The 13,708-nt window shown below is 39.0% G+C and overlaps 1 protein-coding gene across 5 annotated transcripts in view; it reads left to right on the top strand.

The window, feature by feature from the left end:
- Positions 1-13,708, top strand: part of G9a (histone-lysine N-methyltransferase G9a) — a 188,644-nt gene that overhangs the window by 96,085 nt on the left and 78,851 nt on the right. For all 5 annotated transcript variants that reach the window (XM_071686979.1, XM_071686983.1, XM_071686980.1 and 2 more), the window contains 5 exons: positions 945-1,093; positions 3,621-3,729; positions 4,898-5,091; positions 6,238-6,441; positions 10,479-10,546. In XM_071686979.1, the coding sequence (XP_071543080.1) occupies positions 945-1,093; positions 3,621-3,729; positions 4,898-5,091; positions 6,238-6,441; positions 10,479-10,546 (724 nt within the window). The remainder of the gene's footprint in view (positions 1-944; positions 1,094-3,620; positions 3,730-4,897; positions 5,092-6,237; positions 6,442-10,478; positions 10,547-13,708) is intronic.

Consider the following 13,708-nt stretch of genomic DNA (forward strand, 5'->3'; position numbering starts at 1 on the left):
AAGATGTTATAATAAGAACCTGTGACTCCATCCTAATCTGCAAAAGCTTAATTTTTTGTGGCCTGCATCTCTTTCATCTTTTTCACGGCTTTTGGTATTTTCTCGTTTGCTATGCTTGTGATTCTATGTCAAGCAGTAGTTCTTAGTAATTTGGCTTTACTTTATTGCAGTATTATAGTGAGAAGCAGGAGGAAAAAGGAAAGTCTCTCTGTGGTGTATACTGATTGTGAAAGCATTTGATTGATGTGAAGTACATGAGTTTCTTAGTAATGAACTGTAGAACACTTAACAGTTACTTGTTTGAAAACACCTTGTAATGAGGGTTAATGTGTTGATATGATATATTGTAGGGTTTATGTTTGTGTGTGTATAATGAATATATAAATAGATATTATATATATATATATATATATATATATATATATATATATATATATATATATATATATATATATATATATATATATATATATGTATATTTTTTTTTTTTATACATATTCGCCATTTCCTGCATTAGCGAGGTGGCGTTAAGACAGAGGACTGAGCCATAGAGGGAATATCCTCACCTGGTTAAGTGAGGATTTTCCCTCTTAGGTCCAGTCTTCTGTTCTTAACACTATCTCACTGATGTGGGATATGGCGAATATATAAGAAAAAAAATATTTATGAGTATCATCTAGATTACCTGATGAGGTTGCACTTTTCCTTTGTCCAAAGGTAAGTTCCTTAATTCAATGTATGAAGAACTTATTTGACTGTATGTATTGCAGACTTGCAGCAAATACTTTAGTCATATTTTCTTGAAAAAATATTTAAAAGGATAATTATAGAGCATTATATAATAATTCATAAAAAAAGTAGAGATGAAAAGCACCTGTTTCAGTATTATAGCAGAGAAGTATCAAGAATATGAAATGCTGATAAATTCTCTTCCTCTAATCCAGGCAGCACCAAGCCTCACCAACGTACTGTGCAAGTGCCGAATCAAGGAGAATCCTGTTGCTGTAGGTATCACGGGGGATGTCTATTGCCAAGCTGTTGATTCGTTTGATGGACGTATGATTGGTTGTTGCAATGTTGTTGCAAATCATAGGTAAGTCACAAGCATTACTCCTGAAGGATTATTATGAATATTGTCTCTTGTATGTTTCATACCTTCTGCACAATTGAGGTTAACCACTTTGTCGTAGTCCCCTATTTGTAAATCCTTGTTTTCACATCTGAAAAAGTTTGGAAATGTTTATTTATGTTTTCGTATTCATTTGGAAGGGTTATTTTGTAATGACATTGTTTATACATGCATTTGTGAAAATTCCCTTGTGTATGATATGACTTAGGTGTACATTTTTAAGTTCTATTTATTTTACTTAATTGCCATCTCCCACACAGCGAGGTAGCGCAAGGAAACAGACGAAAGAATGACCCTATCCACCCCCATACACCTGTATATACATAAACTCCCACACACACACACATATACATACCTATACATTTCAATGTATACATACATATACATACACAGACATATACATATATACACATATACATATTCATACTTGCTGCCTTCATCCATTCCAGTTGTCACCCTGCCACACATGAAATAGCACCCTCCCCGTAAGGTAGCACTAGGGAAAGACAAAAAAGGCCACATTCGTTCACACTTTGTCTTTAGCTTTCATGTGTAATGCACTGAAACCACAGTTCCCTTTCCACATCCAGGCCCCACAAAACTTTCCATGGTTCACCCCCAGACACTTCACATGCCCTGGTTCAATCCATTGACAGCACGTCGACCCCAGTATACCACATTGTTCCAGTTCACTCTATACCTTGCACGCCTTTCACCCTCCTGTATGTTCAGGCCCCGATCGCTCAAAATCTTTTTTACTCCATCCTTCCACCTCCAATTTGGTCTCCCACTTCTCATGCCCTTTACCTCTGACACATATATCCTTTTTGTCAATCTTTCCTCACTCATTCTCTCCATGTGACCAAACCATTTAAAAACACCCTCTTCTGCTCTTTCAACCACTTTCTTTTTATTACCACACATCTCTCTCACCCTTTCATTACTAACTTGATCAAACCACCTCACACCACATATTGCCCTCAAACATATCATTCCCAACATATCCACCCTTCCCAGCACAACCCTATCCATAGCCCATGCCTCGTAACCATATAACATTGGAACCACTATTCCTTCAAATATACCCATTTTTGCTTCCAAGATAACAATCTTGCCTTCCACACATTCTTCATCGCTCCCAGAACCTTTACGACCTCCCCCACCCTGTGACTCTCTTCTGCTTCCATGGTTCCATCCACTGCTGAATCCACTCCCAGATATCTAAAGTACTTCACTTCTTCCAGTTTTTCTCCATTCAAACTTACCTCACAATTAACTTGCCCCTCAACCCTACTGAACCTAACAACCTTTCTCTTATTCACATTCACTCTCAGCTTTCTTCTTTCACACTCTTAACAACTCATTCACCAACTTCTGCAGTTTCTCACCCTAATCAGCCACCAGTGCTGTATCATCAGCGAACAACAACTGACTCTTTTCCGAAGCCCTCTCATCAACAACAGACTTTATACTTGCGCCTCTCCAAAATCCTTGCATTCACCTCCCTAACAACCCCATCCATAAACAAATTAGATAACCATGGAGACATCAAGCACCCCTGCTGCAAACCGACATTCACTGGGAACCAATCACTTTCCTCTCTTCCTACTCGTACATATGCTTTACATCATTGGTGAAAACTTTTCACTGCTTCTATCAACTTATCGCCCACACCATATACTCTTAATGCATTCCACAAAGCATCTCTATCATTTCTATCATATGCCTTCTCCAGATCCATAAATGCTACATACAAATCCTTTTGCCTTTCTAAGTATTTCTCACATACATTCGTCAAAGCAAACACTTGATCCACACATCCTCTACCACTTCTGAAACCACACTGCTCTTCACCAATCTGATGCTCTATACATGTCTTTACCCTCTCACTCAATACCCTCCCATATAATTTACCAGGAATACTCAACAAACTTTTACCTCTGTAATTTGAATATTCACCTCTATCCCCTTTGCCTTTGCACAATGGCACTATGCATGCATTCTGCCAATCCTCAGGCACTTCATCATGAACTATACATACATTGAATATCCTTACCAACCAGTCAACAACACAGTCATCCCCTTTTTTAATAAATTCCACTGCAATACCATCCAAACCCGCCGCCTTATTGGCTTTCATCTTCCGCAAAGTTCTATCAGTATTCATGGGATTTTAGATATATTTTTGAGGGGCATTGCTTATCATGGCAATGATATTGAGAATGATAATGATAATGATACTTTTTTCATACTTGTTTGCTGTTTCTTATTTAGTGAGGTAGAATCAGGAACACACAAAGAATGGCATCATTTGCTCATATCCAGATGATAGTTGTTATGTTTACCACACCAGTCCCAGATCCCCTTACCCACAGGCAAGACCCATAGACATTTCTATATATTCTATAGTTTCCTTCAACCACTTATATAGTGTCCTCATTCAGTCCATTGAGAGCAAGTTGCCCCATGTTGCAAGTTTTGATGTTTCCAGGTACTTGCGTGTAAGTGGGAAGATCCCTTTCATGTTGCTTTGTGATATTCACCGACAGCGTTTGCGCCGACACAATTGTTGTCCGTGTTGCGGGCTTTTCTGCACTCAGGTTAGTATTTCATATTGTAATGCTCATCAGTTTTACCTATAGTAATATACAATGAAATTTTTTCATTTGCTGCTTTCATCTTTACTTCATTTTTTGGACCTCAGTGGTGTATTGGTTAGTGTATGTGACCATGATGCATTCATGGGCCACCCATTGTCAAGTGCATAGGTTTGAATCTTGGTTGTGGCAGTTGGTCTATTGTCAACATAGCTGTTCATCTACCCCAAAGGGTGGGTCGATAAAATGGGTACTTGGCTCAGGCTAGGGTAACAGAGTCCCAACAGCTGGCATAATATGTTTCTCTTTATATCCCATCTGCCTTTGGTCAGCATGCAAACAAAAATTCTTATGACTGAGTGCTTATTTTTGACAGTTATCTTTCCTGTTACCCCTTATATCTTTTGTGTGTTGAGTAAATTGTTGAGGAAGGAAGTTACACACCAGTGGATGAAACTGGCTTATTTTGTAAAAGGGATGCTGACCAGGACATTGATGAACTTTTCTTTCAGAAGCAGTGTCCTGCAAGCAATATTTTATGGTTTTCTCACTCTCTTTCTGTTTTAGATTTAGGTTGTAACCCATGATCTGTGAAGTGTGAGCTTTGAGTAGCTGTAGGAAATGAGTTGATCCAGCACAGTGATGGTAGCTAATTGGCCAAGGGTGGGCCCATATAACAAGGGTTCTGCTAAGATCACTTTTGGGTCATTTGTAAAGGGCAAGTGAAGCTGTTGTGTCCTCATTGAAATCATGAGGTTAGGAAAAGTCCTGTCATGGTTGTAGGAGACTTCCTTGCTGAGAAAACTCTTTTCAGTTTTCATATTGTACATTTTTCTTCTTATTCTTTAGTTAAACAATTATATCCCTAAATTTTATGAAAAGTATTGGCTCAATACTTTGAGGTCTATTATGGGCTAAGAATTTTTGTGTTTGTTCCTCTGATAGGGGATACTTCATGCTTTATCCCTGATATTACAAGGTTTATGTGTTGTGTGTAGATCATTAGTATGTACGTTTTCTTAAAGACTCATTCTTAAAGTATGCTCTTCCATTGACAGATTTGTTTTTCCATTTTAGAGAGTGGATCATGTAATTAAGTAACATCTGAAACAAACAAATGCTTTATCACAACTCTTTAGTCTTATTTTGAACTTATTTAACTTCCTGGTAGGGTATCTTCTATGAGTGTTCCTGGGACAAAGCTGGTTCACGTCACTACTACCACAAGTTGTGTGGTTTGATATTAGCTGGTACGACACTTTGCCCACATTGTGGTTCAGAAGAATCACCTAAGGAAGTACAGTTGGAACTGAAGCTCAACAGGAAACCTGTTGTCTACCTAAAGCAGCATCAGGAGAGAAAAGAGTATGTATTTTTGGTTTCAGATGCTTTTTATCTATGGAAAATATCATTTATTTTTGTGAACAGCAGACTATTCTTATCCTCTTATTTTACCTATGACATCTTTTTTTTTGCATGTAAATCCAGTAAATGATTTTTTTTGTTTAAAGCTTTAACACAAATACTGCCATCTCTCCTCCTTTTAATCCATACACTGGATGGTGTTTTGTATTCTTCATTTAAATTTTCTATATACCTATACCCAGTAACCAAAGGTCATTGTATTTTTGATGAGTTATTCTTCCCATATGCTTACACTCCTTCAGCATTGAGACCACGAAAGCTAATCTGTCTCATTGCACTGCTAAACCAAATAACCCTACATTTATTCACATTTGTTCTCATCTTTCTCTTTTCACACCTCTCCCAAACTTAAAAACCAACTTCTGCAGTTTCTCACTTGAATCTACCACCAGTACCATGTCATCAGCAAACAGTAATTTACCTCCCAACCCTCACCTCCACAACTGATGCTCTTCAGACTTCTCCCTCTCCCTAGAACTTTTGTGTCTGCTCCTCTCACCACCTCATATATAAAGACATTAAACAGCAATGGTGACATCACACCCTTGCTGCAGATCCACCTTCAGGAACCACTCACCATCCTCTCTCTCTACTCACACATACCATACTCTGTTGATGAAAACTCCTCACTGCTTCTAATAGCTTGTCTCACATGCTTTATATTTGTAATACTTTATCAACCCTTTAATATGCTTTCTCTACATTCAAAAATGTCACAATCAAATCCTTTTATTTCTCTAAGTATTTCCCAAACACCTGAACCACACATCCTTTACTGTTAACTTACTTCAGAAATCACATAATTTCTTTCTTGATTTTTACTTACTGAAAAATCCATAGTCTGGAGGATATGCCAAAGTAAACCTGACTTAGGACTGAAATGATTGATTTGTTATTTAGGGAAAAAGATTGAGAAGTGACTCTATTGGGGTAGAAGCCCTAGATTACTTGAGCACAGTAGGCATGGGTTGATAATATGTCTGAGAAACTGAGAGGGTCTATGTACTTAACTGACCCTTTGTGAATGAGCATGAGCTTAAAAGATAATAGACAAATAACAAAATGCATTTTTTCTTATCTTGGCAGAGCGTTAGCCCGCATGACTTGGTCAAAGAAATCAGTTCCTGGTGTTTTAGATCAGACTACAGAAACAGTACCAGATAATGAAATATCCCTAGAACTTAGGAATGGCCGTGTTATATCTGCTCATAAGTTACCACTTGGCCTTGGACGAGAAAAAGTTCAAGATGCTCTCCGGTCAATCCGTAATGGCAAGACTGTTAATGTCAAGTAAGTTCATGGTTTTTATTTTCTGTATGAGTTTTGATAACAAGTAGTGGTGATGTGAGAAGGAGATGGAGTGAGTATTTTGAAGGTTTGTTGAATGTGTTTGATGATAGAGTGGCAGATATAGGGTGTTTTGGTCGAGGTGGTGTGCAAAGTGAGAGGGTTAGGGAAAATGATTTGGTAAACAGAGAAGAGGTAGTGAAAGCTTTGCGGAAGATGAAAGCCGACAAGGCAGCAGGTTTGGATGGTATTGCAGTGGAATTTATTAAAAAAGGGGTGACTGTATTGTTGACTGGTTGGTAAGGTTATTTAATGTATGTATGACTCGTGGTGAGGTGCCTGAGGATTGGCGGAATGCGTGCATAGTGCCATTGTACAAAGGCAAAGGGGATAAGAGTGAGTGCTCAAATTACAGAGGTATAAGTTTGTTGAGTATTCCTGGTAAATTATATGGGAGGGTATTGATTGAGAGGGTGAAGGCATGTACAGAGCATCAGATTGGGGAAGAGCAGTGTGGTTTCAGAAGTGGTAGAGGATGTGTGGATCAGGTGTTTGCTTTGAAGAATGTATGTGAGAAATACTTAGAAAAGCAAATGGATTTGTATGTAGCATTTATGGATCTGGAGAAGGCATATGATAGAGTTGATAGAGATGCTCTGTGGAAGGTACTAAGAATATATGGTGTGGGAGGAAAGTTGTTAGAAGCAGTGAAAAGTTTTTATCGAGGATGTAAGGCCTGTGTACGGGTAGGAAGAGAGGAAAGTGAATGGTTCTCAGTGAATGTAGGTTTGCGGCAGGGGTGTGTGATGTCTCCATGGTTGTTTAATTTGTTTATGGATGGGGTTGTTAGGGAGGTAAATGCAAGAGTTTTGGAAAGAAGGGCAAGTATGAAGTCTGTTGGGGATGAGAGAGCTTGGGAAGTGAGTCAGTTGTTGTTCGCTGATGATACAGTGCTGGTGGCTGATTCATGTGAGAAACTGCAGAAGCTGGTGACTGAGTTTGGTAAAGTGTGTGGAAGAAGAAAGTTAAGAGTAAATGTGAATAAGAGCAAGGTTATTAGGTACAGTAGGGTTGAGGGTCAAGTCAATTGGGAGGTGAGTTTGAATGGAGAAAAACTGGAGGAAGTGAAGTGTTTTAGATATCTGGGAGTGGATCTGGCAGCGGATGGAACCATGGAAGCGGAAGTGGATCATAGGGTGGGGGAGGGGGCGAAAATTCTGGGGGCCTTGAAGAATGTGTGGAAGTCGAGAACATTATCTCGGAAAGCAAAAATGGGTATGTTTGAAGGAATAGTGGTTCCAACAATGTTGTATGGTTGCGAGGCGTGGGCTATGGATAGAGTTGTGCGCAGGAGGATGGATGTGCTGGAAATGAGATGTTTGAGGACAATGTGTGGTGTGAGGTGGTTTGATCGAGTGAGTAACGTAAGGGTAAGAGAGATGTGTGGAAATAAAAAGAGCGTGGTTGAGAGAGCAGAAAGAAGCAGAAGAGGGTGTTTTGAAGTGGTTTGGGCACATGGAGAGAATGAGTGAGGAAAGATTGACCAAGAGGATTTATGTGTCGGAGGTGGAGGGAACGAGGAGAAGAGGGAGACCAAATTGGAGGTGGAAAGATGGAGTGAAAAAGATTTTGTGTGATCGGGGCCTGAACATGCAGGAGGGTGAAAGGAGGGCAAGGAATAGAGTGAATTGGAGCGATGTGGTATACCGGGGTTGACGTGCTGTCAGTGGATTGAATAAAGGCATGTGAAGCGTCTGGGGTAAACCATGGAAAGCTGTGTAGGTATGTATATTTGCGTGTGTGGACGTATGTATATACATGTGTATGGGGGGGTTGGGCCATTTCTTTCGTCTGTTTCCTTGCGCTACCTCGCAAACGCGGGAGACAGCGACAAAGTATAATAAATAAATAAAAAATGAGTTTTGAAGATGGGTGTAACTCTTAAGTAGTTAATTGTTTTTCATGTTGTCTTTGGCATCCATCTTATAATCACTTCATTAGTCATTGTGTACTCAGCACATCCTTTTTTGCTTTCATACATTTTGCAAAGGTTATGAGGTTAGAATAGGCTTTCCAGTAATTAACACATTAAATGGACTTGTACACTTTTATATCTGTGAGTTAGAGCATACTTGTGAACTAATTCTTTTACCTTGATAGATTGTACACTAGTGGAATGAATGAAGGCAAGTAAGTGTGAGTGTGTGCATGTGTATTTATGTATATGTTTGTGTATGTGTATGTATGTCTTTGTTTATGTTTTGATATGTGTATGTATGTATATGTGCGTATATGGTCGTTTATTTATATGTGTATATGAGTGGATGGGCCATTCTTCCTCTGTTTCCTTGCGCTACCTTGCTGATGCGGAAAATGGTGATCAAGTATAATAATATATAATAGATTGTAAACTGCATGTAATCTGAACAGTTAATGTATATGGGCGGTATGAAAATTTGGGTCATGTGGGCCATCGTTTTATGGAAGTTTCTAAATCACTGTTTTGTGATTTGCTCAGATTTTTTTTTCCTTTTGTTGCTCAGTTACTTAGAAATGCTCTGCATTTATCAAAATATTTTTTTTTTTTTTTTATACTAATCGCCATTTCCCGCATTAGCGAGGTAGCGTTAAGAACAGAGGATGAGGACTGGGCCTTTGAGGGAATATCCTCACCTGGCCCCCTTCTCTGTTTCTTCTTTTGGAAAAAAAAAAGAGAGGGGAGGATTTCCAGCCTCCCGCTCCCTCCCCTTTTAGTCGCCTTCTACGACACGCAGGGAATACGTGGGAAGTATTCTTTCTCCCCTATCCCCAGGGATAAATATATATGCTTATTATGTATTTATTTTGTTAGGATTCTAGTGTCTCCTTTTATTTCATAGCTGTACCTCCTTCATACAAATGGTAAATGTAATTTCTAGCAAAGATTTTATAGATATTTTGTTAAGGAAGGATATGAAATTGATTATGAAATATAACATATGTATGATTCCTGTTACAGAGTGGTTGTTGTGAAGTAAGGTGTGTGTGAGTAATCATTTTGATTTTCATGGGATGACAGAAATAACTTTCAGCATCATCTGTCATAATCCATCTATAACATTATGTTCCGAAGTATATCCATGCATGTGTTTGGTCCATCCACAGGGAACTCTCACTCCCATAACCTCAGTCACCATTACATATATTAAGTGAAAGCTCTTCCAAAAAGATTGTTTCTTCAGGAGTACCTTAGTTGTAGATGCAATTTTATATGAATATTGAAGGTTTTTACCTGAAAAATGCTTTTAGTCGTAGGTCCAACTCTCTTGTATAAGACTTCATTGTTTGTGGAGGAGTTCTGATTTTCTGAAGCGGGAAACAGCGATCAAGTATAATAAATGTTTATAGATTAAAGCTGAAGAGACTTAGTTTCCACATATTGATAGATTACCACTGATAATTTGAGGGATTTGGCAACACAGGTTGAATATCATTAAGCTAATGTTTAGCTGATTAGGAAGTCTCCAATGATTCTTATGATGATCTTTATTGGTTTTTGCTGAGCATTAACATAATATGCCCTATTATACAATCACATATATACATTTTCCTTTATTCAGAATCATTCATCGTTTACGTGTTAACACAGAGTACAGGTTATAGGAAACAGAATCTCTCATTGTGGTCAGACCATTGTGATGGACTTTATGGGCAGATATTGTTTTTGGAAATGAAAACTTAAATGTGAGCAGAAGGGTGATCAAAGGACTTAAGGAAAGATGCTACATGCACTTCCCTGCTTTAGATGCTGGAGGTAATGCATATGAAATTTAGAGGTAAGGACAGAGAGAGTGGTTAGAATGAGACACAGGGCAACTGAACTCTGTCAATAAGTTTTAATGATTCTGGAGAAGCCTGGAAATAATTTTATAATCACATAATGATGTAAAATATCCTTTTTAATACTTTTGTTAAAGTAATCTTATGTAGATTTATTAGTATACTAACTGCTTTGAAATAGTAATTGCTTAATATTGCTCTAAAAGCACTTAAACTTTCAGACCGTCACCTAAAGGAGTGTATTGGGCATGCAAGCAGAATGATTTGGAGAAATTACTGCATGTTTTGGGTAAGTTATCTTTTAATTTTCTTCTGCTATTTTTTGTTTTCCATTTAATCTGTAGATACTTATTAAAAGTTTCAGGTTATTCTCAAAACCCTTATGCAGAATTAAAGAAATGTCAAGTTTATTGTAAAAAACTGATAGATTGTAAGATGGATGAACTTTGGCTATGATATATACAGTACCTTTTGATTTGCACTTTAAACCTTTATGTAGCCCACTTTCTGTTAATGCTGTTGAAATACACATTGGAATTTTGGTCATAAATTTGATGATAAACTATTACTAATGGGGAGAGTAAATACATCTTTATACTTAACATTGAAAAGCAGACTTCTTAAATGCTTTATTTTTCAAAACAGTCATGGAACTGTGAAATCAAGTCTCTAAGAACACCATCTGTATTATGTCTGATTATAGCTTAACCCTTAAATGCTATGATGATTTCTGTGGCTGCTGAGTGTTGCCTTGGTCACCATAAGTACTTTCTTCAGAGACTACCACATTCTTGAAGCAGTTTTGAAATGTAAATGCATATGAAAATTAATGTAGATATATGGGTGTAATTGCAGCTGAATTTCCTTTGAAATGGGGTGACTATTTTGTTGATTTATTACTGCAAGTTTTCAGCATAATGTGTATCTCATGTTGAGGATTTTGCCACTGTGTAAAGAGGCAGGAGACAAAACAGAATGCTTGAATTAAAGAGGTAAAAGTTTATTGACTGTATTTGGTAAGTTGTATAGGGGAGTGGCAATAGAGAGAGTGATATCATGCTCAGAGCTTCAGACGGGAGAACCAGTGTGGTTTCAAGTGATCGAGTAGGAAGAGGAGGGTGCATGGTTCCAGGTGATGATGGGTCTAAGGCAGAGGTTTGTGATGTCCCCATGTAGATTTAATCTGTTTGTGAATGAGATGGTGAGGGAGGTCAATGTGAGGGTTTCAGAGAGGGGCAGGTATGCTGTCTGTCTTGGGTGTGTGTGTGTCAGGGGGTTGAATCAGTTACTATTCGCTGTTGACATGATGCTTGAAGCAGATTTGAGTGAGAGACTGCAGAATTTGCTTTCTGAATATGGATTTAAAGGGGAGAAAGAATACTTCCCACGTATTCCCTGCGGGTCGTAAACGGCAACTGGGGGGGGGTCTGCAGGGGGCTGGAAACCCACCCCTTCAATTTTTACTTTCCCATAGGAAGGAACAGAGAAAAGGGGGGGGGTGAGGATTTTTCCTCTTAGGCTCAGTCCTCTGTTCTTAAAGCTACCTTGCTAATGCAGGAAATGGTGAATATGTGTGACAAAAGAATGGCCCAACCCACCCACATACACATGTATATATGTAAACACCCACACATGCTCGTATTCCTATAGATTTCAGTGTATACTTACATACACAGACATATACATATATACACATGTACATGTTCATACTTGCTGCCTCCATCCATTTCAGTTGCCACCCCGCCACACATGAGTAAGCGCATGTGTGCTTCCAACAATGTTATATGGTTGCGAGGCGTGGGCTATAGATAGGGTTGTGTGGAGGAGGGTAAATGTGTTGGAAATGAGATGTTTGAGGACAATATGTGGTGTGATGTGGTTTGATCGAGTAAGTAATGAAAGGGTAAGAGAGATGTTTGGTAATAAAAAGAGTGTGGTTGAGAGAGCAGAAGAGGGTGTATTAAAATGGTTTGTTCACATGGAGAGAATGAGTGAGGAAAGATTGACCAAGAGGATATATGTGTCAGAGGTGGAGGGAACGAGAAGCAGGAGACCAAATTGGAGGTGGAAGGATGGAGTGAAGAAGATTTTGAGTGATCGGGCCCTGAACATACAGGAGGGTGAAAAGCATGCAAGGAATAGAGTGAATTGGAACGATGTGGTATACCGTGGTCGATGTACTGTCAATGGATTGAACCAGGGCAGTGAAGTGTCTGGGGTAAACCATGGGAAGTTTTGTGGGGCCTGGATGTGGAAAGGGAGCTGTGGTTTCAGTGCATTACACATGACAGCTAGAGACTGAGTGTGAATGAATGTCGCCTTGTCTTTCCTGGCGCTACCTCACGTGTGCGCGGAGGGTGCCATTTCATGTGTGGCGGGGTGGTGACAGGACTGGATGAAGGCAGCAAGTATGAATATGTACATGTGTATATATGTATATGTCTGTGTGTGTATATATATGTATATGTTGAAATGTATAGGTATGTATATATGCGTGTATGGGCGTGTATGTATATACATGTGTATGTAGGTGGGTTGGGCTCTTCCTTCACCTGTTTCCCTGCGCTACCTTGCTAATGCGGGAGACAGCGACAAAGTATAATAAAATGATAATTAGGATATATATATATTTATATTTGGTAAACAGAGAAGAGGTAGTAAAAGCTTTGCGGAAGATGAAAGCCGGCAAGGCAGCAGGTTTGGATGGTATTGCAGTGGAATTTATTAAAAAAGGGGGTGACTGTATTATTGACTGGTTGGTAAGGTTATTTAATGTATGTATGACTCATGGTGAGGTGCCTGAGAATTGGCGGAATGCGTGCATAGTGCCATTGTACAAAGGCAAAGGGGATAAGAGTGAGTGCTCAAATTACAGAGGTATAAGTTTGTTGAGTATTCCTGGGAAATTATATGGGAGGGTATTGATTGAGAGGGTGAAGGCATGTACAGAGCATCAGATTGGGGAAGAGCAGTGTGGTTTCAGAAGTGGTAGAGGATGTGTGGATCAGGTGTTTGCTTTGAAGAATGTATGTGAGAAATACTTAGAAAAGCAAATGGATTTGTATGTAGCATTTATGGATCTGGAGAAGGCATATGATAGAGTTGATAGAGATGCTCTGTGGAAGGTATTAAGAATATATGGTGTGGGAGGCAAGTTGTTAGAAGCAGTGAAAAGTTTTTATTTAGGATGTAAGGCATGTGTACGTGTAGGAAGAGAGGAAAGTGATTGGTTCTCAGTGAATGTAGGTTTGCGGCAGGGGTGTGTGATGTCTCCATGGTTGTTTAATTTGTTTATGGATGGGGTTGTTAGGGAGGTAAATGCAAGAGTTTTGGAAAGAGGGGCAAGTATGAAGTCTGTTGGGGATGAGAGAGCTTGGGAAGTGAGTCAGTTGTTGTTCGCTGATGATACAGTGCTGGTGGCTGATTCATGTGAGAAACTGCAGAAGCTGGT

Source organism: Panulirus ornatus, chromosome 43, assembly GCF_036320965.1.
Source record: "Panulirus ornatus isolate Po-2019 chromosome 43, ASM3632096v1, whole genome shotgun sequence".
Lineage (NCBI taxonomy): Eukaryota > Metazoa > Arthropoda > Malacostraca > Decapoda > Palinuridae > Panulirus > Panulirus ornatus.